General features: G+C 38.3%; 3 protein-coding genes across 5 annotated transcripts; 1 reads left to right on the top strand and 2 right to left on the bottom strand.

Moving 5' to 3' along the window:
- Nucleotides 1-416: 416 nt before the first annotated feature.
- On the bottom strand, nt 417-6,301 carry LOC112749630 (uncharacterized). 2 transcript variants are annotated; one of them, XM_025797929.2, is made up of 11 exons: nt 5,535-6,301; nt 5,250-5,332; nt 4,851-4,961; nt 4,452-4,568; nt 3,701-4,048; nt 3,251-3,573; nt 2,541-2,640; nt 2,401-2,460; nt 1,884-1,970; nt 1,374-1,514; nt 417-1,122 (listed from the first exon to the last, which is right to left on the bottom strand). In XM_025797929.2, the coding sequence occupies exons 4-11, from the start codon at nt 4,527-4,529 to the stop codon at nt 793-795; spliced, it is 1,467 nt and encodes a 488-aa protein (XP_025653714.1). In that variant the 5' UTR covers nt 4,530-4,568; nt 4,851-4,961; nt 5,250-5,332; nt 5,535-6,301; the 3' UTR covers nt 417-792. The 2 variants fall into 2 exon arrangements, with proteins under 2 accessions (XP_025653714.1, XP_025653713.1); XM_025797928.3 differs by having other exon boundaries at nt 5,257-5,332; nt 5,535-6,300.
- Nucleotides 6,302-11,853: 5,552 nt separating this feature from the next.
- LOC112749632 (probable aquaporin TIP2-2) lies at nt 11,854-13,749 on the top strand. The gene is made up of 3 exons (XM_025797933.2): nt 11,854-12,271; nt 12,854-13,101; nt 13,207-13,749. Exons 1-3 carry the CDS (start codon nt 12,145-12,147, stop codon nt 13,576-13,578), a joined length of 747 nt encoding a protein of 248 aa, XP_025653718.1. The 5' UTR covers nt 11,854-12,144; the 3' UTR covers nt 13,579-13,749.
- Nucleotides 13,750-14,252: 503 nt separating this feature from the next.
- Nucleotides 14,253-19,164, bottom strand: LOC112749631 (leucine--tRNA ligase, cytoplasmic). 2 transcript variants are annotated; one of them, XM_025797930.2, is made up of 4 exons: nt 19,023-19,164; nt 17,269-18,815; nt 14,928-16,675; nt 14,253-14,633 (listed from the first exon to the last, which is right to left on the bottom strand). In XM_025797930.2, exons 1-3 carry the CDS (start codon nt 19,091-19,093, stop codon nt 14,943-14,945), a joined length of 3,351 nt encoding a protein of 1,116 aa, XP_025653715.1. In that variant the 5' UTR covers nt 19,094-19,164; the 3' UTR covers nt 14,253-14,633; nt 14,928-14,942. The 2 variants fall into 2 exon arrangements, with proteins under 2 accessions (XP_025653715.1, XP_025653717.1); XM_025797932.3 differs by having other exon boundaries at nt 18,980-19,112.
- Nucleotides 19,165-26,458: the final 7,294 nt, after the last annotated feature.

Consider the following 26,458-nt stretch of genomic DNA (forward strand, 5'->3'; position numbering starts at 1 on the left):
TATAATATCGGCAGAAACCCCTAAAATTAATGCTTCATAATTTGATAACACATCTATCGAGAAAATATTCAATTTGGTCCTGAAATTATACTTGAATTTCAATTTAGTCCTTGAAATTTAAATTGTCTCAATTTAGTCTCTAAACTTTTCAAATTTTAATCATGTTAGTCCCTGCAATGATTTATATCACAGAATCAATCGAAAAGTTTAAGAATTAAATTAAGGCAATTGAAATTTCAAAGACTAAATTGAGACTCGAATGTAACTTCAAGAACCAAATTTATGTATTTTCTCCACATCTATCGGTCTATCCTGTATAAACGTTAAAAATCCATCGTTGGTAGACCCATGTTGTGTACTTGTGTAGAAGTTTTTTTTTTTTCTTCCCAATAATAATAATCACTCTTATCTAAGTATTTCATATTTTTGAATATTTCAGTGCTTCTCAACACGTGTCAAATTTCTGGAGGCGGAAAAATCTACAATCTTTTTGCCATTCTATCATCACTCACGCATGCCACCATTAATATACCTCTGTTGATCCATCCTACAAGATGATACTGTGTATTATTCTAATCTACAAATCTACAGCATCTAAGCTTAAAGAGTTTATTAGTACAAATTGTTAGGTATGAATTTCAAATATAGTAATAGTAGGTTTATCTAGTACTTAACATCTCATTTTGTTAAAATGTCCATGAATTTTCTTTAAGCACCTACTATCATTTCTTCGCTTTCTCAAACCATGTATGATCCATGGCATATAAGAATCTCTTAAAGAGGAGTAAGATGTCATACCCACCATGGCTTGTCTATTAGATCCTTTGTGAACATGTACCTGAACCTAGAACTGTAAGGCAGCCATTCTATGATCTGAGATGTCTTTTTATTTGATTTACGATCAAGGCACTTCTGTATTGAATCATGGAGCTTCTTGTCAACATTCTTCGTAACCCATCCAAGGAGATCATCTAAACTGATTGATGCTTCTTTGGAGAACCTTTCCATCAACTTTGGGAGAAAAACTTTACGTGACTTCTTCACAACTACATTTGATTGAAGAAACTCTCTCATGGCCGTGTTCAGTTCTTCTTTCAAATTTGATGCTGAATAAACCTTAAGCTGCAGCATTTATAACAACAAAACATATGATCCACTTTTTAAAATGTGTGCATCCTCAAGAGAGGAGAATTATGGATGCAAATTAAATCTATATCATATTTGTTTTATACTTGTGCTTCATCTTTGAAATAGCAGTTATGTAGACTCGATAAGAAAAGCACTACATGAGTAGATTACTAACATCATATTTTCCTAGTGATAGTCGAACTGCAATTCTATGAAAGAAAAAATATAAATGAGAGAAAAATTACCAACGGATCTGACCATGCTCCAGTACAAAGGGCAAAGCAGACAAGCGGTTGGGAATCAGTGATACCCAATTTTGAACTGATACGTTGTCTTTCTTCACCATTTTTCTTCCTCATTGCAGTGGACACAATGCTCTCAAGCCACTACATTCGGCAAAACATAAAATAGAAATATGTAATTAGATAGGGAAACAAATAAAAAAGAGGTCCTGATGGTCTAAGAATCCCATCAATATTAGTATTAAAATTTATTGGTGTTTTATAAAGTTGTCTTCTGATTCTAATGTTATACTGCAAATCCTCTAAGTTTGCAAGATCATAAGAGAAGATCTAATCATATTTACAGTTCTACGAAAGCATAGATTACATCATTACAAGCACCAGATGCAAATCAAGTGAAGCGTACTGCCGCCAACAGGCAAAAAACAGAAAAACATCTTTGAGTGATCATTATATTCAATTACTTGACAATGTATTCATAAACCTTGTAACTCATTAGGATAAGATGAGTACCCGTCCAATGCGGGGTGTTCTGAAGCAAAATATTGATTGCTCTATCGCATTTGCACTTATGATATGGCCGCCAATATTGTAAGAAGCCTGCACTACACATATAAACACATGAATTCATATAGGGCACGATGTATCCAATATCTATGTAAAATAAAAATAAAAGGTGATATCACAGTGAAATTGTATCAATAAGATGAAAAGTGCCAAAGTTCTACGACTGATATCACATGTTTGCATTCACTTCTAGACATCACCTAAATGTCCTAGACTGGCGTGGCAATTTTACTTGGAATTAATTAGAATGTGCAGAAAAGAAGGGTCTGTCTCTGATTTTGGGATGCTGGTGTGGCTACAAAGAGAGAATTTAATTGGCCCTTGTAAACATGGCGATTGAATGGTCTAGACAAAATTCCTAAGTCAGATATACTCCAATCAGCATGAAAAAGTTTCACAAAATGTTTTATAAACTCAGAATTTGCTTAAAGACATTATACAATAGAATAATAAAGAACAATACCTTGTGAAACAAGGCTAACCTCCTGAGAGTGCCCTGGGGAATTCCATAAGCTAAATATGCCTGTCAACAGACCAAGAAAGTTATATGTGTTGAAAATTTGTAAAACAAAATCACTTTGATCATGGGAGTGTGAACATTACATGCATCACAAGTGCATTATGCACATTGATCCAGAAAGCAATTTGTCCATCACATTCCATTTGACTGACATTCACCTTTTCCAGTTGTTCAACTAGAATTCTGAAGGTAAAGAGACAAAAGAATGTGTTAAGTCAACAACTAATTCAAAAGTAATCAAGCACAGGCATCAACATAAAATGATTATACAACTAACTGAAATATTACCCATTAGTTAGGATTGGCTACATAGATAAGATAACATCATTGGATTCAATCAGAAACAATTTCTTATTCTGAAAATGCAATTAGATCAAGTTTTTTCAGTAGTTTTTCATAGTTGTGTTTAATGTTTTATAATTAATGGAATAGAAAAAGCAGGTGCATGCTGGAAAAAGAAGGGAATGAATAAAACAGAATGAATAAAACAAAGTTATATTCGCTCTTGTTTGGTTGATCTGAAAGTAAACGAAATATAACTTAAATTAATGTTGTTTCAAAGTTATACTAATAAAGGAACAGAATTGGCAAATTATATTGTTTAGAGTATATAATCTTTATCTCCTTTCCACCCCCAATTATGAGGAATTAACGAAGGGCATTGGTTTCACTTTTCCCTATTTCCTTAACATTCCGCTTATTACTCATCCTACTCTATCCCTGTCTCCAGTTTCTTGAATCCAGTAGACGAATTTATTCAAAGTTATCCTACTTCTAAAATTTAAGAACCAACCTGTAGTTGTTGATGGCATAAGAAGCATGAGAAGAATGACGTTTACGAGTAGATATCCAAGATATTTCCACTGCCGATTTGCAAGACCAGTCTCGATCCTCTCCTACTCCATGTCGAGGCTGTATAGCATTGGTTGATGACCTTGACAATAAAGGTGACCTACTATTTTCAGCATTTATGGAGGTTGCACTTCGGAGCCAGCAATATACAGTGGCCATGCACCTCACCATCTCCTCAGACAGCCTACTCGGACACTGGTATAGATGATCTTTTAATGTTCGCAATACTGGAGTTTTGTCCATGGTAGAAAACTTCTCTTGAACCTGGCATATGAATGAGGTAAGAACATCTTCATTATACCAGTTCCATCTTTGACATAGCATTGTATATAAACTGCTATTTAGGTTCACATAAAAAAAAAATTCAACATAGACGAGCAATATATCTTACCTTGGTAGGATCGGAAGAAGTCTTTCCAAAATAAATTTTGCCTTTGCCACTCGATAAAGAAGCATGATTTGAACCAAAGATTCTACTCCTTAAATCATTATTAGAAATCAGAGCTTGCAGGGGTCGCAGGGGGAAGTTTTTCGATGAACAGAAGGCACTTGATATGATACTTGGATGCTTCCTGGATTCGGGTCTTGTATGAGCTGGTGAAGTCACACCAGAATTTTGTTCAGAAGGTGGCCGGCTAACACACTGTTCAAAAATACTCCTGTACATAGCAAGCACATGCTGCTCACGGCTCGTAACCTCTTCTTCAAGTAATTCAATTTCGGCAATTAAATCTTTTGTCTAAGGAGGGAAAAAAAGAAGGAATAGTTAATTCTCACCCAAGAAACCATTATAACCACAGCTAACATCAGATAGATTACATTGTGCATTACACGAGTCCTTTTTTGCTTGACATTAAGCAATGAGACTCAGCTGGTCCAGTCCCAAAAGTTCACGGTTGTGAATATCTTATTCTATGTTAGGACAAGTTATGCAAAATTAAGACTAATAAATTATTCATGCAATTAAACGTCCGTCACAAGGGAACTACATAAGATTGTAGTCATGAACCAAGTTGACCAGAAAGCTTAGGTTGTCTAGTAGGTGTCTAAGATTGTTTTACCTTTTTAGCACAACTGTTCATAACAGCTACAATTTTAGACTCTGCAGATACCTTTTGCCAAAGTAACAAATGTCAAATTACCTGAGCAGCAAAGTGCCTGTGTCCAGGAGATAAAGTACTTGAGGCCCGGCCCATTGCCCTCTCAAGCAAAATACGCATAGATTTCTCCTCCTGTAAGCGTAACTGTAGCTGCTCAACCTGTAGATCAGTATATGACTCAGGGCATTAATCAGATACTGAGCTTTGCTCAGTGTAATAAAAATAAGAACCTACATCATCTGGAGTTGTCTTCTAATTTATCCCAAAAACACAAAAAATGCATCATGCTGAGCTTTGCTTATTTCATATGATCATTTACTACATTTTTTTCTTTTAGTTCATCATGATTTCTTGAGCTGAAGATACTTCCAGTGGTAACTCAAACCAAGAAGAAAGGCAACTTAGATAAGAGACGTAAGCAAAAAAAGAAAAAAAGCTTACATCTTTTTCCAACGATGCTCTATGACTTGAAACGGTACTCTTGTTTGTACAAGTGAGGTTATCATGCAAAGGACTTTGTAATCTAGAAGCTCTCACTGAAGGGGGCGATAACTGTTCAATTCACAACAATGCCAAAACCAGTGAAATGTAATAACTCACAAATCACATTCAAAAATAATACACACCCTACACAGACTATGTGCTTATTTTAAGGCGGGATCTCAGAGCGGTGGGAAGAAATGGGAACGGTTAATTAAAGAGTAAAAAGAGAAAAACTGAACTCCATTTTGCTCCTCAACCCCTTCCTTCAGTCTTTCCTCCCTTTCTCTGTAAGATCCCAACTCACAAATACATTTTTTGTTTTTAAAGAAAAGTAAGAGATTCAAATAGTGGTCTCACAACTCACAAGAGTATCATTCTGATCCTTTTCCCGGGGATGCAAAAATCCACCTCTTGAGATCTTCAGGTTCTTGTCAGAAGCACTGGAAAAATGCACAAGCTGTGTCACAAAACGAAGCAACTATAGCTGAAAACTGAAATTCTTCTAACTAAAAAGATCGAAACTAATGTAGAGCACGTAGGTTTTTCCAAATGCCTAATAGATTTCAATTAAAGCCTATGAATCCTAATAAATACTTAGCATTCGTAAAATCTGTAATGTACGAAACTAACACACAAAAAGACCTCTTAGAGCGCCTGTGTCGTGCATGAAGAGTAGTAGAATCCGGGGTGTGAGCAGCATATTGAGCTGCGTCACCGTCTTTTTCAAATGAATGTTGATGATGAAACTCAGTCATCATAAATTCTTGACTATTGTAGGAAACCGTCGCATTCTATTCTAGCTGGTATGATTTTCAGGGTTCCGTGATTGTGCTTCACGTAAATGTCAATTTCAGCAAGAAAGTTAAATAAATAAATAGAGAGAGATCTACGCTGAAATGAATGAGGGTTGAGAGGAGAGAGTGGGCCTCAAATAGTAATAACAAAGAAAAAGGAATCTATTGAAGAGCAAAGGCTGGAGAAATGAATTGAATGAAAGAAAGCAGAAAAAGGAAGGTGTTAGTGGTTTTGAAAAGGAAGAGAGGGAGGGAGAAGGGAAGGTAGGTGGTGGTGGAATTGAGAATTGAATTGGAAGTGGGGGAGGTTGTTGGGGGCATTGAATGGAGGGATTTAATTTCATGTACTGATTCATTCATGCTGCTGGGCCTGGACAGTAAACACTTCTCTTTCTCATTGTTTGAAACTGTGAGAGTGAGACTTTGTTACATGATCAAGATGCCTGCCTGCCTGCCAAGTCTGGCGCCACTGCTACCGACGCGTTATGAGTGAGTGTCACTCAGTCACTGATCCGTTATGACTTCCATTTTCAAACGGAAACCATCTCTTTCTCTTTCGCTCCCCCTTTTGATTCACCCGCCAATGCTAAACACTTTCCTATTCTGTTTTCCCCATTTTTTATGCACTAAAACATTTTAGATCATTTAAAAAAAACTTAAACTAAAGTTTAGAACGATATAAAAGTACATAAAATTCGGGCAAAAAACCATATTAAGCCACATGCAGAAAAGTTTAACCAAAATACGCCAAACAGAAATTTGTTTCAGCAATAAGCCAAGAGGCATTTTTATATAAATCGAACCAACAAGGTTCGAACTGTATTAGCTAGTAATTCGAACCAAGTTGGTTCGAACTAGTATTGGAAAATTTTGAATAATTCGAACCGGATAGGTTCGAACCAAGAAAGCATGTAATTCGAACCTGGTTGGTTCGAATTATGGGGAGAGAGCTTGGTTGTAGTAATTCGAACCAGGCTGGTTCGAATTACATGCTTTCTTGGTTCGAACCAACCTGGTTCGAACCAAAGAGAGGTTGATTGTAGTAATTCGAACCAGCTTGGTTCGAATTACGTGTATCATGGTTCGAACCAGGTTAGTTCGAATTAGTACGAATCAGAGCTCTATATAAACGCTGTAAACGTGAATTGCTCTCATTAGAGGACATAAGATGGCTAGTGAGGAGGAGAGTTTTGCTGTTTTGGTACACCATAAAGGATCCATCAAGAGGAAAACTCGGTCCGGAGTGAAGTTCACAGATAAGAATCCTCTCTATATTGTGGTGAATCGAACGACAAGCTATGATGACTTGGTTAGAGCTGTGCTGATGAAACTTGGCCTGGAAGGTGCGAAGCGGATTAAGAAGTTTTTCTATCGCATTCCAGTCACGATCCTGCACGATACGGTGAAGTATGATTGTCTGACGATTGGTAGTGATGAGGACCTCCAAGTCATGTTTCTTTGTCGGAGACAGTTTCCGGAGGTCCGCACACCAGAGTTGCTGGCAAAGCTGGTTGATGTGGTATCCAGCTCAGGGGGTTCGAACCGGAATACCGCCAATGTAGCCACGGCAGCTGGCTCCAGTTCGATGGCTGCTGTGGCTTCTTCCTCCGTCCCAGTTTACGAGACAGCGGCCCAACTTGTCGCCTCTCCGTCATTTGCTGTTGATTTGAATGACGGCGTCCGCGACGAGGTAGGATCCTTTGATGTTCTGGCAAACGCTTTACAGGGCGTTCCACCGGTTGGCGTCGGAGACGGAGAATTGGGTGATCCTGATGAGGACGACGTTGAGCCCGAAACGATTGAGGACGATAGCGGGGACGAGGTTCAAGCGGCTGGGCCTGCATTGGCTGGCGGTGGTTCTAGCTCTGGCACACAGCAGTATCCACCATATTTTTCTTCTCTGGACCTGGGCGCCATGACGCATGAGGTTGCGCTAGGTCACCCTGTTGGATTCGGAGCTAGAGATGCGGAAGGAAATGCTGGTCTCACAGAGTTCCAGGTTGATCAGCAATTCCAGGATAAAGATGAGGCCCTGTTAAGTGTGAAGACTTACAGCATCCGGCGAGGGGTACAGTACAAGGTGGTGGAGTCCGATCACCGCCGGTATGTGGGCAAGTGTTCCGAGTTCGGGAATGGGTGCACATGGTTGATTCGGCTCAGTCTCCGGAAGCGGAAGGGCATTTGGGAGGTCAAACGGTACAATGGCCCTCACACTTGCCTGGCCACATCCATATCAAGTGATCACAGAAGTTTGGATCATTCTGTGATTTCCGCGTTCATTATGCCAATGGTCAGGGCTGACGCATCGGTTAGCATCAAGGTGCTCCTCAACGCCACGGCAGCGCATTTTGGTTTTAGGCCGACTTACAGGAGGGTTTGGATGGCGAAGCAGAAGGCCGTTGGCATCATCTACGGTGACTGGGATGAGTCATACAGCGAGATACCTAGGTGGGTGTTGGGTGTCCAGCTGACGATGCCTGGTACTGTTGCGGTCCTCAGGAAGGTGCTCCTCATGCTCCTAATGCATCGCTCGGGCTGCGCATGAAAAGAACCGCATACTGAGATATATAACTACACAGGTTTTACAGTAAACCGGTTCACATAAACCGGTTCACAGTAAACCGGTCTACGTAAACGGGTTTACATAAAACGGTTTCCATAAACAGGTTTACATTAACCATTTTTCTAAATTAAACAGCATAACATTACATGAAGGATAACTAACTGGAAAAGAAACCCCTAAACCACACAACTAAACCGCTAGCATATACCACAAATACCGAGACCCATTAACAAGAAACAAATTCAATAAACCGGCTTACTTAAACCACCTAGCATTAAACAACTACCATAAACCACATAAAAAAACCGCTTGCAAAAACCGCTAACAAAAACCGCTAACATAAACCACCAACATAAACCACTACCAAAAACCACTGACTTAAACCACTAACAAAAACCACTACCCTAAACCACCACCCTAAACCACTAACATAAACCACTAACTTATACCGCTAGCTTAAACCACTATCATAAACCACCTACAAGATCCCCTCACCTAAACCGCCTACATAAACCACTAACATAAAGTACCATCTAACTAAGATACAAAACCACTAACGCACAAGTAACGCTAGGATCAAAAAAAATTTCCGTACTAACCTCGTCGTTGATGACCCCGGCTATATGAGCGACTCCGTCCAACAGATATAACCGTGCCGGATCGTCCTCCATCAGCAGACTCGTCCGTTCAGGTCTTTCTCGGAGAGAATCTGGGTCGTTTTCTCTGGGATTTTGTGGGGTAGGGGGGAGGGATAATGGTTCGAATGAGGGTGATTCGAACTCCTTTTATAGTCGAATCACACATAATTCGAACCAGCCTGGTTCGAATTATGAAGGAGTGCATTAGGAGTAATTCGAACCGACCTGGTTCGAATTACATGAACTCGAATACAAAGCATAATTCGAACCACCCTGGTTCGAATTATGTGTTATTGAAGTTCGAACCATACTGGTTCGAATTATGTATGGGAGAAGTTCGAACCATCTTGGTTCGAATTATTCAAAAACGTAGAACACTAAATCGAACCATCTTGGTTCGAATTATGAAGGAGTGCAATTCGAACCAGCTTGGTTCGAATTGTATTAAAATACACTTTGGCTCATTGCTGAAACGAAATTGGATTTGGCGCATTTTGGTTATAAGTTTCTTGCTCTGGCTCAATATGGTTTTTTGCCCTAAAATTCTGTCTATTTTTTTATGAGTAATATCTCAATTAGTTTTAAAAGAATATTTAGTTTGGCAATTTAATAAATTTTAATCATTAATTTATTTTTTTAGATATATCAATACTCTCATCAACTTTTGCTACAAAATTAAATAAATCAGTCATTTTCGTTATTTAAAAAAATATAAAAATCTTTAAATATTTGTAAAATTTTTAGAGGAGTGCTAGGGGTCAACAATTTTTGTGTTTTGTAACCATCAATTGGTCATCAATGGTGTTTTTAATGGTGTAAAATTACATCTAATAGTAGTAGATCACTCACTTTTTTTTTTATAGTTAAGTGTTGTTAGTGGTCCTAGACTTTCTCAAATTTTTATTTTAATTTCTCTAACAAAATAAAAATTTGAGAATTAATTTAATAATTTGTCTAACAAAAAAAAATTAAAAATTGATTCAGTGATTAAAGTTTGTTAGAAACTATAAAATTTTTGGTAAATGATTTGGGGTATTAATTATTGAGGCCTGCTACACATACAAGTCTTTTTGGCTTATAGGTCTTACAAGTCCAATAAAACACACGCATTACACTTAATTAACGCATTACACACTTCCACATTCAAGAGTAAATAAAACGCACGTTATTTAACAACTTCATGTTTCCAAAGCGCGCTACTCACCATGCATTATGAACGACTCTTCTTCTTCTTCCTCCATGAAAACAATTTTCTTGCCAAATTCGAAGATAATGGAACTTCAGAAATACACCCAAACGATTACAGAAATACACCCAAACGATTATAGAAATACAACCAAATGATTACAGAAATACACCCAAAGGATTTAAGAAATACATCCAAAATTCGTTGAAGTACACCTTATGCATATTTCAGAAGTCTTTCTCTTTCTCCTCCTCATCTTCTGCTGCTTCTTCTTCTTCAAAAACGATTTCAGAGCTTGATGTAAAAAAAAAATGGAAATCGAGAATAACGAAGAAAGAAAACAGAGAGAAAAGCACGTAAATGAAGAAGAAGAACAGAAAGAGGAAGAAGAACGTGCAGCAAGAAGAAGAAGAAAGAGAAAAAGAAGGCAAGAAACGAAAGAAAAGAAGAAGAGGAAGAGGAAGAAGAACGTGCAAGAAGAAGAAGAACGAGAAAGAGAAAGCAAAAAACAAAAGAAAAGAAGAAGAAGAAGAAGAGGAAGAGGAAGATAAACATGCAGCAAGAAGAAGAAGAAGGAGAAAGAGAAGGCGAGAAACGAAAGAAAAGAAGAAGGAGAGGAAGAGAAAGAAGAAGAAAAACGTAAACCTTGCATCGCGTTTTTAGAATTTATTCGTTAATTAACTTGTAGAGCATACAAACTCTAATGACTTGTGTACAGAGCTTTTCTGTTAATTATTTTTATGTGACTTCGTAAATTTAAATTCACATAGATGATTAGATGAATAGTTAACATTGCATGTTTTAAAATTATCAATTAAATTTTATTATATCAAATATACGAAATTTAAATTTATTTTTAGTTATATATATTTATTAAAGTAAAATATTTACCTCACCTTAATTTACCAACATGCGTTGCCAATTACGAATTCGGTACTTGTGAGACTTGTTTAACTTTCCTTACCAACTCCGCAGCCTAGAATCTTCTGCACTCATAGAATTGTTTTACATGGGACAGAAATACAGAATACAGAAAGAAGACATAAAGAAACATAAGTGAAGCCATTCCACTAAGCCACTGAGCCGTCCAACAACTCTTGTACACCAGTTCCAACAATTAATGTATTAAACAAATCCAAATTATAAGTAGAATGATGTGACTTATTTTTCGAGGGAAAAGTCTAGGTAGCCAGCAATTTTTTCAAATTCTGGCCAGCATGTAACCAACAAGAAAAAGTGAGTCATTGGATGAAATCTTACACTAATCTCACACCGTTAAAATCATTATTGATGGCTATTTGATGGCTACAAATCACAAAAGTTGCTGGCCCTTAGCACTCCTCTTTTTCGAGTCTATCAACACTATTCTATTCAAATGTTGCCCTAAGGCTATAACCATACCATTCAAAATTATATTCGTCTCATTGAAGCTAAAAGCATATAATACATAACAAATGGAGAACAATTATTGGTGTTACGAACTACTATGAAGATGAGGGGAGACCTGTTAATCTGTCAATGTCACAGTCGAGAATCATAATGAACGATAATCATATTTATTGCCACCCTTGTTGTCATCATATATATTCATATCATTAATTAAAGTCTCCTTTTATTCATCATCTACTAGCAATACCTGCAAAAAGACGCCATCCGTTTATTATTTTAATGTCAATTGAGTTTACTTTGCTTAATATTCGATTAGAACATCCTTATCCATCCTGAATTAATGAATAATCACTAGGTAAATTAATAAGTTGTCACTATGCTCGTGATGAATAAAATATCAAACACAAATCCCAGAACTTTAAAAAGGAAAAAAGAAGTGTGTGGTTAGGTTCCCTCAATTAAAATAATCGTTATCCAATTTCAACCACTCGTGTGGTCCATGGACGGTGGCAGGGAGCCGGCAAAGCTATCCTTTCACAATCACAGCCATTAAATTTATGTAAACTCTTTTGTTATATAAACATTAATTTGCCAAGGTTTGGGGTGCAAAGACACAAACATTAACATTGATCTTAATTATTAAGCTATAGCTAGCTAGCTCCACTGTTTTCAACTGCCAAAAATGGTGAAGATTGCTGTTGGTTCTTTTGATGACTCTTTTAGCGTTACCTCTCTCAAGGCTTATTTGGCAGAGTTCATTGCCACTCTTATCTTCGTCTTTGCTGGTGTTGGTTCAGCCATAGCCTACAGTAAGTGCTTATATTGTGTTATACGCTAAATTATATAAAATTCTTGCTAATTAATACGCTAGCTATAAGGTTTTTAGGGCACTCGTAAAAAAGACTCTGCGAATAGCTTCTATTTGCAATTAATATCAAACAGTTACATGCACTGGTTAATTAATCTGCATGAACACTCGTCAACTATATGACTGCGGCACATATATCACATCACATGCATGTTACGAGGCATGTGTCGGACATATATAAATGAAGAAAGCAATTGGTCAACTGAGGCAGGTATATAGATAGATACCAGTGCATAAATGCTTTGGTGATTTTTGGCATTTTGATTACCCGAGTCAACAACCTAAGAAAGCATAAGCACGTGAAAATTGCGATATAATTGCTGTTAGAATTTTGTCTAATTTGACTACATGTTTGTATATGTTTTCTATGAGCCTTTCTTTCCTTTTTTTGTACCTAAAAAAAGTCATTAATATATATCAAAATTAGATATCATGTAAATTACAATTCCCATTATTGTGAGTAAAATTTTGAACTAAGAAGTCTGATGAAATGGTTATTATTTATTTTTTTGTAAATATGCAGATGAGCTTACATCAGATGCAGCTTTGGACGCGCCAGGGCTGGTGGCGGTGGCCGTGGCGCACGCATTTGCTCTGTTTGTAGGAGTGTCCATCGCCGCCAACATCTCAGGTGGCCACTTGAACCCAGCTGTCACTTTTGGATTGGCCATTGGAGGCAACATTACCCTCCTCACTGGTCTCTTCTACTGGATTGCCCAATTGCTTGGCTCCATTGTCGCATCTCTCCTCCTAAGTTATGTCACAGCTAAGGTACTTAACTATTAAATCATGCACATGTTCAATTTTACACAATCAAATAAATTAAATTATCCAAGGATTCTGACTTCGGACTTCCTACTATTTGTTTATCTTCAGAGCATTCCAACCCATGGAGTGGCTGGGATAAACGTTTTCGCTGGAGTAGTGTTCGAGATCGTTGTTACTTTTGGATTGGTGTACACTGTATACGCCACCGCCGCTGACCCCAAAAAGGGCTCACTTGGCACCATTGCACCCATTGCTATTGGGTTCATTGTGGGTGCCAACATCCTAGCTGCTGGCCCATTCAGTGGTGGATCAATGAACCCGGCCCGTTCATTCGGCCCAGCGGTTGTTAGTGGTAACTTCGCTGACAACTGGATCTACTGGGTTGGCCCGTTGATTGGTGGGGGCTTGGCTGGGCTTATTTATGGTGATGTTTTCATTGGTTCCTATACCCCTGCCCCAACCACTGAAAACTACCCTTGAGTACACGAAAGTTGAAAACACACTCTTCTCTTGTTTGTATTTTCGAGCTAGTGATACTGCTACCCTGTCTTCACGCTTTGATTTCTTGGATCGTTTTCCTCCTCGTATATGTTTGATCATGTATCCACTTGTAATAAAATTGTAAATTATTAGTTGACCTTTATGTTTTAAGATTCATGTCTTTTATATTTCAATGTGAATCGATAGATAAGGGAAGTAAATTGCTCGTAAAGTCGTAAACTCAACAAAATGTGATCTCCAACTAAAAACTAAAAGCTATCTATCTTATAAGAGGGTCTATTAAATAGAAGCAATGTTTGGAAAGAAGAGATTTCATTCAACTTTCCTGTCTCGCAAGCGTAAAAACCAGGTCATGAGAAATTCTGAGTGATAGTAAATTACTAAATTATATTAAGTAACGACATCCTTTTTGACCTTTTCTGCTCGGTGCAAATTGCAAACAACTATGCCTACTCGTCACTTGATAATGCTTGCACTAACACGATTTTTGACTATATTTAAGAAAGCAACCGTTGTTTAAAATTTACAATAAACTTTTAGATAAATGTCTCAAGTAAACAAAGTGGATTACACATAATGAAGCAAGCTTGAGATTGATTCATTCTTTAATTAATGGAGTAATTAAAGACTTCTAGCAACCCTAAACCCTATAATTTTATCAAAAAGATTTTCAAGTATGCTTTAATGGCTTTTCTGTCAAATAATACAAGATCTCATCACTATGAGAACACTTTGGAATAAAATGTAATTTTCCAAATAAAACAGAAAACTGACGAATATGCCATGAAGATGTTGCAGAATAAATAGTAAAGGAAACTAAAGGAGTAACCAAATTAAAAGCCAGGATGTGATAACTTCTGGAGAACATGAAGAAGCAAAACCTGAATACTAGATCAGCCATTCTAGACAAAACTATTTATCCACGAGAAAAGCTCAAGCTCTCCCCAGCCACCAGCAATCCAGCATAGCATGACGGTATGATTGCTACATCAGGATGATACCAGCCGTGTTCCTCAGTGGAGTATTGTAGTGACCTATAAAGGATAATCACATGAATGAACAAGTTTACTTAATATTAATAAAATCGCTATCTGTGATACACAATAAAATGATACAATGGAGGTCAAGGAAACAACTCAAACAACAACAACAAAGGCCGCAGTAAGTCAATCCTTGTCTACATATAAGTAGAAAAACAATGAATTCCCAATCACAAAAAAAAGAAAAAAGAAAAACAATGAATTATGTTTTGACTTAATTGAAAATACAAACGAACAAATATGGTAGAAATTATCAAGCATTTTAAAGGGGGATTTCACAAAACTCACCCGGTAGCTACTGAGTTAGAAAAAGATGGCTGTTGGGTTTCCAGGAGTGGGAGGATTTTTTTCTAGAACAGGTCGTAAAGATCCAGCTTTAGCTAAAGAATCAGCATCAGTTACAGACAAAATCTCCACATCTTCTAGACCTATCTGTCTCTTGATCAAGTCCAAGTTTTCCTTAAGAACCTCGATTTCACCAAATGGCAATCTCAAATCAAGGGCTTGTGGGCCAAGTTTAATTGCTTCCCCTTTTTGATGCCTCAAGAAGGGCATACATTGCTTCTGAACCTGTTTAAAATTGGAGGATTGACCTAGAGGGCTCTGTTGCAAAGCCTCCAAAATCTCTGAATCTGGAGCAAAGGTTCGTGTTCCTTCATCAAATTTGCTCCGGAGAATATTCAAGCAATCAGCTTTCCAGCCATCAAACTCTTCATTTACATATATCAAGCCTTTTGTTACCTTAGAGTCAGTTGTAACTGGAGCACCTTTCTTATTTGGTTTTTTACCAGAAATTTGTGTCTGAAGCAACTTCCTCAACGAAACAATGGTCTTCTGCAAATATTCATTGGCAAGCTTCAAGGTAAGATCAGGAGCATCGGCTGATGGCCAGCCAGCCTTCACAACAAAACCATCCTTTTTCAGAAGCTCCTTCCAAACAAATTCTGCATAATGGGGACATATAGGTGCTATAAGACGTGTCTGCACATCCATAAAGCGCCACACCAAGTCACGGTTGTAACCTCCAACACCACATGACAATCTATACTCATCTCTAGCTATCTGTAGGTCATAAAAACCAGTCTTAAGAGCTTCCCTAAACATGTAATTGGAGTAATTTTGCTCAGTTGTTTTGACAGCAATGTTTATGTCATTAGCAAACACACGATCAGCATAAGTTGATGGGGGACCAGTTCTCATTGAAGATTCAGCAGCCAGAACATCTTCATACCATGCAATTTCTTTAGTGAGCTTCAGAATTGCAGTATTTACTGTCTCAAAGGCAAAATTTGCATCATCAACGCCATCGCCAGCATCAGCCAAAGAAAATCTTGTAGCATCTGCAGAAAACTCCTCAATGGCCTCTCTCAATGTCTTGAAATTTCCAGTGGACTTGGACATTTTCTCAGAATTGAGCAATGTGTGACCATTGCATCTGAACCCAAGAGGCCAATGGTTCTTGGACATAATTGCAGTATGGTTATATATGGAGAAGGTAAGATGGTTCTGGATGAGATCCTTACCAGAAACTCGAAGATCAAAGGGATACCAATACTCAAACTCTCTCTTCATTCTTTCTAAAAGGGATGATGAAATATCAGTTGACTTGGGAAATGGACCATCACAGAAAATGTAATCCCACACATCATCAGTCAATTGCTGAGGTTTGATTGCAGAAGACTTACTGGAACCGTACATGTCTCCATTCTGTAAATGGTGCGCAACGGTATAATAAGCCATGTATATAGTAGAATCAGAAAGTGACTCTACTAAGTACTGTTCATCCCATGGTATTCGTGTGCCAAGACCAAATGAACGTGAACAAGCCCACTGGTTCAACCAGCTCAAAGTATGCTCAAATCCATGACGTGTCTCATCAGAATAAAGGTTCATGTTGGACAGGCACTCCTCAGCTAACTTCTGCCATTCTGGTTCCCCATATGTAATGTACCACTGATCTGTGAGAGCTACAATACATTCATCACCAGATCTTGACATCACTCGTTTCTCAGGCTCACTGTAGATAATAGCCTGGCCTGCAGGAATTTAAAAAAAAAAAAAATTAGGGAAAAACTGAACGGGGGAAATACAGACACATTGGTAAGATATTGTGAAACTTAAGTTCAATTATGATTCGCAATTAGCAAAAAAATTAGTATTATTCTGACCAAATGTGCCATAGTATTAAATGAATTTATCCTCTAAGATTCAATGGCAGAACATAGGATAATTCGGACATTGGATGGCAAACCTAACCTTTTTTTGCATACTAATATTTTGAAAATTTTCAGCTTAATAGATCGAGTATAATTGTTATGCAGTAACACTGTAAAAATATTTTACAATATCATCAATTAGATAATTGTGTTTGTTCAACTCTTGAGACACTGAGTTATTGAATCAAATAAACTTTTGTTGATTGATTATACATGATTAGATATCTAAAAAAAATATTTTTACGCTGTTGGATACACATTTTATCCTAAATCTGCCATTAATAAAATTATGTAAGATAATTGTATTATCCAATCAGCAAATCCTCATAAGTGAGACGTCATATACAGGAGTAAAAAAAAAATTAAAAATGCATGAACAGAAAAGGAAAAAAGGTAGAATGGCATCTACTGACCTGTTTCCAAAAGCTTGCTCCTAATCAACGGTTTAGCCTCCTGGACTTTCTTCCCAGCATATTCTCCGACAATCATTGTTCCTTCCGTAAACCCTTTCAAGTATGTTCGCTTCTTAGCATCTGCCAGTTTGTCTTTATCATTCGGAGACTTGATATTCAACTCATTCTCACAGACATACTCTGCACATTTATTTCCATACACGGGAACTTCGATGATAGGCACAATCTCAAAAGGCACTACCCATTCATCCTTAATACCCAACTTCTCGCGATAAGCTGGCTTTGATTTCAGTTCTTTCAGGCTCATGTAGTCATCTGGCGCATCACTAGGCACACTAGTCACAACCCCAGTACCTTTATCCATTAAAATGGACATCATAGGAAGAGCATAAATGACCTCATTGAAGGAAAGCGGTGACTTTAGTGGAAGGCCAATCAAGTCACGACCGGTGAGTTCAAGTAAACATGTAGGTTTCTCGGGGACCTTGGAGCGGTTCTGGTATGCAAGGTTAAGTGCAGCCCTATATGACATAACAAACACCTCACTCTCGTTAACCTCATATGCTCCATACTTTCCATCAGGCAAAACCCAAGCATTGGTTTGCCCATACATTGTTTCAGGCCGCAAAGTCGCAGCAGCAAGGAACACCTTCTTCCCTTCAAGAACCTCAAACTTGGGAGGGAAAGGCTTCAACACTTCCATCTTGATAATAGTATACTCTTGCGGCAGAACCCCCTCGCCGCTCGCTCTATCGTGATCAGCACATGGCTGGCCATCCAAGGGAGAAAATATAGTGTACCTCACATCCTTCACTACCTTCCCCATTGACTTCAACTTCCTCATCTGCCACCTCACAAACGCATCGAAATAAGGGTTGATATCAGTTGTAATGAATGACCTCCTCCAATCACAACCCAACCCAAAAGCTTTGAGGTCATCCACGGCCAATGGAGGGAAATAAGTGAGCCACTTATAAGGATCCTGAAACTCCGAAATCTCGCTATCAGATATACCAACACTACGCATAATCTCCCATTGATATACCTGTCCACCTGATTTCGCCGCAGCCTTCGACTTCTTCCCTTTGAACTTATCAGGTGCTGCACCGGCATTGTTTTCAGCTTCTTCTTGTTCCTTTGGCTTCTCTTCCTCTTGCTCCTCTCTCTCAACGGGGAAAACAGGTGGGTCTCCGAACTGCTCAATCTCTCTCCTGAGTTTATCAGCCGAAGCCTTTATCGGCATGCCGGTGCAGTGGAACGCGAAAGGAAGAAGCACGTTGGCGCCTCTGAGACGGTGGAAGGCTGCGGCGAACTCCAATTTTGAGAGGGAGAATGCGTGGCCAAGGTGAAGGTATCCGTTCATGTAAGGGAAAGGGAAGTTTCCGAAGAACTTTTCACCGGGTTGTGGTGGCTTTTCGCCAGGTTCTGACCTGAAAACGTCGTTCTCTTGCCACCATTTTTGGACCTTGACTTCAATCTCTCGAAGACGGTCCCTCCGAGCAAAGCTCTTGCCACTCTCTGCCGCCATATCTGTGAGATGACGGCAACTGCAGCGAAAACGGAATTTAGTCAGAAAAATGACGGTAATTTCAGATCTATATTAAAAAAAAAACTTGATTACTAAACACCAAATAAAAGATATAGTCAGCTCAAAAATAGAATTAAAGCCAAAAAGGAAATGATAGAAATGATGAATTTGATTTTGGATTACTTTATTGAACAAGAGAGTTGAAGATAGGGAGTGAAAGAGTGACCTGCTTAAGAATGAGGATTGAAATGAAGGAATGGAGTGTGATAGGCGAGAACGAAGGTTACAAATCAACATATACAGAGTAGAGCCAAACGAAGAAACTGAAACACAGCACCAGGGTTTTGCATTGATCCACCCTTCTGGGTCGGATCGGGTTCAATCGGGTTGCTAAGCCCATTGGAACATAAAACGTGGCCCCAAAGTAAGATTCGGCGGGCTAAATCTTGCGTCGCACTTTTTGGTGTACCTAGCTCCAATTCACCACTTACGAATTGATTTAGTTTGCCAAAAAATGAAAAAGAACTGATTTGGCAGCTTAGACTCAGCCATATTACTTGACCAAAAAAAAAAAAAAAAAAAGACTCAGCCATATCTATAGAGAAGCTAAAAGATGTGATGGCTAATTTCAGCCTTGAGCGGGATTACGAGCTTCATTACTGGAACTCTCCTCCTAATCCAGTCAGAAAGCTTATTTTTGACGTTATATGGGCTTCTTGGCCCCGTAGTGTTTCCTTCCCTGTGTAATTTTCTTAGCTTTGGGCTTTGTTTAGAAATAATAATAATAATAATAATAATAATAATAATATACTCCTATCTAAAGTTAACAATTAAAATCTATTAGTAGTAGAGAAAAAGTACATACTCCGTACTCAGAGAGAATGAAAGAAGGCGAGAGCGGGTGAGCAGTTGAAGGTGAAATACGGTGAGGAAGATGGTCGTGCCATCGAAAGAGATAAGGGAGAGAGCGTGGAAGAGTGTGTATCCAGTGTTAAAGAGGGTTCTTCTCAAGAGGGTTTAGAAAAGCCATTTAAGGTCTTTTTCATAGATAAGGTGCAGAAAAGTCTAAAGCCTTTGCATTAGTAGAGTCTTTATCTGGGATGGTATCGCGACGGATGACAAGTAAGTAGGGTACATGGCTACATGGCTCTTATGCATAAGTTTCGGATAGTATGGCGCATCAAAGGAGGGTTTGATTTGTTGGATGTGGGGTTTGGGTATTTTTTGGTTAAATTTGATATGGCTGCGAATCGTGAGAAAGTCATTCTTGGTGATCCGTAGTTGATAGACGGTCACTATGTTGCAGTAAAATCATGGGACGTGGATTTTAGGCCATGTAAAAAATCCTTCGGATCAACGCTAGTATGGATTCGAGTCTCGAGATTTCCAATCTGGTGTTACCAGTAACAAGCAATGTTGTGAATTGCTTCTGCAATAGGGGTTGCGGTGAAAGTAGACTTGATCACTAAACTTGCAAAAAGAGGAAAATATGCCCGAGCTTGTGTTCAAATTAATCTTAGATTGCCTGTAATCAAACATATTATAGTGGAGGGTATGACTCATGAAGTGGAGTACGAGAGTTTATAGCTGATTTGTTCTACTTGTGCACGATATGGGCATGATAAATCATTGGCAGGGAGAAGGAGTCCTTGGAAGGAAACGGTGATTCTTTTGGTGATGATGGAAAAAATAATGAAGCCCCGACACTAGTGCCACACAACAATAATGAGATTCAAAAAGAGGCTGAATTGGAAGCTCGCGATTTGGGTGAGAATTCTCGTAATTCGGGTGAGAAATTAAGAGTTGTTAAAGGGAAGGATGCGGTTACGGAATCATTGGCTCCTCACGTACCTGTTGGTCATGTTAATGAGGCATGGATGAATGATGAAGAGGGCTGCCAATAAGTGCTGCGTAAGGAAAAATTCACAATGGGTCAGCCATCAGGTTTGAAGGACCAAGATGGAAAGCAGCACAAGTATGGTTCGAGAAGGGTTCCAAGACCCAATTTGCATGGTGATGGAGGCAAATCAATTGGTATTAGGAGGGGAAAGCGAGAAAAACATGAAATTGTGCCATCTCCATCGCATAGAACTCCTGCACGTCGTGGAATTTCTCTACGGAAGCGTCCGCGGCCTTTCTCCCTGCAGAACTCGCCAGTTGATAAAAATGGTAGCGCAACAGAGGAAACCTTAGTAAATGGAAGCATGGCAGGTGCATCATTAGGGGGTCCGAAGGTTGCAATTATTGAGGATCAGAGTGTGCCAGTACCGCAGGACAAACCACCTATTGATGTTGATGATTCTATTTAGAGTTTATGTTCTTATTTATTCTGTCCCTATTATTTATGGATAGTTTAAATATGATTGTTTGAAATATTAGGGGTGCTTCTAATAAGTTAGCCCGAGTGTATTGTAAGGAACTTGTTAGAAAATTTAGACCTGTTTTCTTTATTGTGGTTGAAACTCACTCTCCTTTTTAGCATTTAAAATTGTTTTGGGAAAGGTTGGGGTATCACTCTGTTGGTATAGTGGAAGCAGAGGGACATAAGGGGAGTATTTGGTTTCTATCCTCTATGAAGGGTGTTTGTTGTAAGTTCATTGATGCTTTTGACCAGGGTGTTACTGTTGAGGTTCAATATGATAATTTAGTTTGGAGGTGTAGTGGTATTTATGGTAGCCCTCAATTTAATAAAAAGATTCTCCTTTGGGATTATTGATAATTGAGAATTTATGTCGGTTCGGAATCAATCAAAATAAGCATCAATTTGTTGGTAGTATAGTTCAAACCAACAATGAATTCTCAAGATCAAATAATAAAGTCAATACAAAATAACCGAGAGTAATTCAACCTCGGGTCGTCTTCCCTAGGAGTTGCAATGAAATATATAATTATTGGCTATGAGAGAGAGAGCATGGGAAATTGGGAATGAAAGCAAAAGAGAGCAAGAGATGTAAATAGCAAGAAAGCAAGTAAACATGCAAGGAATGTAAATGGCAACTCTTGGCAAGAATTGGGGAGTTTAGGATTCCTATCCTAGTTATGGACCACAAACATGACAATTGTGTGGAATCAATCCAAATTAATCAATCCTCCTTGAGAATTAGTCAAAAGCATAATTGATCTCAATCCATAAGTTCTAGTCAACTCACTAATTACTTAGTGAAAAAATAGCGTCAATGGAAACCAAACCAATTAACTATTCTCACACAATGCGGAATGGACATCCACAACTCAATTCCACCTAAACATCCAATTTCTCAACCAAGAGTGTGAAAACTAAACATGCAAGAAATTAAACATCAAAGCAATAAAAGTCAAAGCAATTAAATGCAAGGAAAGGAAACTTCAAATGCAAGAAAACATCTTGGCAAGTAATTGAGAGTTAAGGCTACCTATCCTAGACATTGACCACAAACACATGATGATTATGAAGAGTTAATTATACTTAGTCAACCTTACATCGAAGATAAGTCAAATAGGCATAGTTAATTTCAATCCCTAAGTCTTATGTCAACACTAAGGGGTCACATAGAGTAAAGGGAGACCAAATCAACTAATTACTCTAATATATCAAACAAGAATGGACATCAATGACTCAAGGATCACCAAAGTCAACAATTTTAAGCCAAGAGTGAGGAAAAACTATGTAAAAACTAAGCCAAACATTTTATCAAACACTTGGTGTGCATGAAAATAAAATAATATTAAATTGCAATAAAATAAATTCTAAAACTACCAAAGCAAGAAAGTGACAACAACAACTATAGAAAGCAATAAATGACATAGAAACATAAATTTGCATTAATTAAAATTAAAGTAACAAAGAGTATCCATAAGCATAAAAATGACAAAATAAAGGAAATAACAAGAGAAATGAAGAAGAAAAAGATAGAAGAACATGGAAACATAAATTAAACTATACTAGAATAAGAATTAAAAGCTGAAATTAAAAGGAAATTAACTAATAAAACCCTAATTCTAGAGAGAGGGGGGAGCTTCTCTCTCTAGAAACTAAGAGAAAACATAATAAAAACTAAACCTAATTGCCCCCCTTCACATGGAGTGAGACCTTCCTTCATATAGCACTCAATCAGCTTCAGAAAGCCCCAAAATTGGGCTCTGGAGGCCCAAAAATCGACCCAGCGATTTGCAATAAATGAATCACACGCTGGGACGTGTGCGGACGCACAGGTGTGTGCGTCCGCACACATGCTGATTTTCTTCTTGTGCGTATCCACACATGGTTTTGTGGCTTTTGTGCGTACACACTAGGTTGTACGCACGCATACTCCAATGTGTGCTTCTCCCTTGTTTTCTTCATGCTTTCTCCCTTTGTACATGCTTCTTTCCACTTTTGCCTTGCCAAACTTACCTTTAGGACCTAAAATCACTCAACAAATATGTCATGGCATCGAATGGCATAAAAGTGGGATTAAAAGTGATTAAAATAAGCATAAAATAGCATGTTTTCACATTTAGATGCAATCTAGAGAGAAAACACAAAAGCATGCTATTTAGGTGAATAAGTGTGAGTTGATGTGATGAAATCCATCCAATTATAGCCAAAATATATCATCAAATATGGATTCATCAATTATCTTGTTACACAATCCATGGTATTTCAAGGACCTTGGATTGTTCTTGGTGATTTTAATGAAGTCAAATTTAATGAATCCAAGGGCTGTCAATTTTCTCATCAAAGAGCAGATATGTTTGCTACTTCATTAGGAGATAGTGGTTTGTTTGATCTGAAGACTATTGGGAGGCGATTTTCTTGGTACAAGAGGGTGAAAAATTATGTTGACGTGGCAAAAAAGCTTAACCGAGTCTGTATAAATAGTAGTTAGTTATCTATCTTTCCAGAGGCTTATGCAGAAGTTTTAAATAGGTTTCAGTCTGATCATTGTCCTATTCTGGTGCGTTGTAAAGGTCGTCCTCAGCCTAAAGGGAATTGACCTTTCCATTTTGTTGCTTCTTGGGCTACTCATCCGGGGTATAGGGATATTGTGAATCAGTCATGGTGGTCTGGTAATAGAGGGATTCATGGCAAGGTTTCGGAAGTACAGAAGAATTCACTAGAGTTTAACTCGAAGGTATTTGGTAACATTTTTGTTAAGAAATGTGAATTAGAGCAGCATATTAATTATTTACAAAAGCGTTTGGAAGTGGTGGATAGCATTTATTTGCGTCAAAAAGAGCAACAGTTGCTTGATGATTAGGGGTGGCAAGCGGGGAAGCCCGCCCCGCCCCGCCCCGCCCCGCCAGAAGCCTGCCATTTGGCGGGCTGGCCCGCCCCGCCCCGCCTAGTGAGGCGGTCCCAGAATCCTAGCCCGCCCCGCCTTACGGCGGGCTAAGCCCGCCAAATATCCTCTTTTTTTTATTTTTACTTTTAACTATTAAATAATATATATAAAGATATAAAAAAATCTCTTTTGTTTTTTACTTTTAACTATTATAATTTCTAAAAGTATAAACAAATTATAATTTTTGTATTCACAAACATTAAAGTCTTTGTAATTATAAATATTGTTTCCAAAGCAAAATAAACATAATCCAAAACATAATTAACAATATTGTCTCTAAAACAAAACAAACATAATCTAAAACACCCAATTTTCATCTTCATTCTCTTGTAAGTTGGGTTGGAGAAGCTGGGTTTTGATAAAAAAATTATAAAAATACCCCTTGCTAAAAAAATACTAAGCCCGGCGGGGAAGCCCGCCCCGCCCCGCCAAAGCCCGCCAAAACCAGCGGTTTAAGCGGTGCGGGTTAAGCGGGCTTTTGCTATTTGGCGGTCCCAATTTTCCAGCCCGGACCGCCTTTTTTGGCGGGTTACGTGGGCCAGCCCGGCGGGTTTAGGCCCGTTTGCCACCCCTATTGATGATTATAATAATACTCTAGTGCAAGAAGAGCTCCTATGGTTCCAAAAGTACAGAGAGCAGTGGGTAAGGTTCGGGGATAGGAATACAAGATTCTTTCATATTCAAACTCTTATGCGAAGGAAGCATAATAAAATTCATGGCCTTTTTCTCAAGGATAGAGTGTGGAAAACTGATCCAGAGGTTTTGAGTCAAGAAGCAGAGTCTTTCTATAAAAGATTATTCTGTCATTTAGATGATGTTGATTTAGGTTGCCTTGGTGATGTGCCTCTTCCTTCTCTGAATGAGGAAGCTTGCAATAATCTTACGACACCAGTTACTCTGGAGGAAGTCAGAACAGCTGTTTTTCACATGAACTCCTTTAAAGCTCCGGGTCCTGATGGATTTCAAGCTTTCTTCTTCAAAGAATATTGGGAGATCATTGGTCTTGATGTTTGGAAGATGGTTAAGCAGGCATTCTCCGGTGTTACTCTTGATCCGAGAATGATGAAAATTTTACTGGTTCTTATTCCAAAAGTTGAATCACCAGTATCTATGAAAGATTTCAGGCCAATTAATATCTGCAATGTAGTTTACAAGATCATCACGAAGGTCCTTGTTAATAGGCTCCGTCCTCATCTTGCGGAGATTGTTAGCCCGCTTCAAGTAGGATTTATTCCGGGACGAGAAACTCCTGACAACATCATTATTGCTCAAGAAGTCCTCCACTTTATGAAGAAGACTAAATCAAAGAAAGGCACACTGGCCTTTAAGATTGATCTAGAGAAAGCTTATGACAGAGTTGACTGGAGGTTTTTAGCTCATACCCTTAAGAGCTTTGGTTTTCCTATTCCTACAATTAATTTGATTATGAATTGTGTCACTGCTTTCTCCTTATCTATTCTTTAGAATGGGAATCGTCTGAATGGATTTACTCCTAGCCGGGGTCTTAGACAAGGAGACCCTATGTCACCCTATCTTTTTGTATTGTGTATGGAGCGATTGGCATGCTTTATTAATTATCAGGTTAATTTGGGTTTGTGGGAGCCGGTTGCTGTTTCTAGAGGAGGACCAAGAATATCCCACTTAATGTTTGTAGATGACTTGCTTCTATTCTGTAAAGCTACAAAGAGACAAGTGCAAAATATGATGTTGGTTTTAGAGACTTTTTGCAAAGCATATGGGATGAAGATTAATGTGAAGAAGTCTAAAGCGCTTTGCTCCAAGAATGTCTCTGCAATAAGGAAAGAGGTTTTCACTGGGGTATCCTCTATCAAATTTGTCCAAGACTTGGGCAAGTATCTTGGGGTAACCCTTAGCCATTATAGGGTGACCCGTTTAGCTTTCAATGGTGTCCTAGATAAGATTCGAAGTAGACTAGAAAGCTGGAAAGGGAGTTTACTCAATCGGGCTGGTAGACTCTGCTTGGTTAATTCTGTTGCAGCCACTATTCCCACGTACCAGATGCAGGTCTCTATTTTTCCAAAAGGAATCATTAGTAAATTGGAGTCTATGATGAGGAATTTTCTTTGGAAAGGACAAGTTGATAGAAGAGGATTGAATCTTGTTAGTTGGAAGGTACTGGTTACTCCAAAAAAATATGGAGGTTTGGGAATTAGAGATCCTTATTGTGTGAATATTGCTCTTCTTGGGAAGCTAATTTGGACTTTTTTCTAGTAGCCAAACAAGTTATGGGTCCAATTGTTGGATGCTAAATACCGATCATCTCTATATAACTATTTTAGTTGTCCTAAGAACAAGGGCTCTCCCATTTGGAGGAGTCTTTGCAAGGCTTGGAAAGTGT

Source organism: Arachis hypogaea, chromosome 15, assembly GCF_003086295.3.
Source record: "Arachis hypogaea cultivar Tifrunner chromosome 15, arahy.Tifrunner.gnm2.J5K5, whole genome shotgun sequence".
Lineage (NCBI taxonomy): Eukaryota > Viridiplantae > Streptophyta > Magnoliopsida > Fabales > Fabaceae > Arachis > Arachis hypogaea.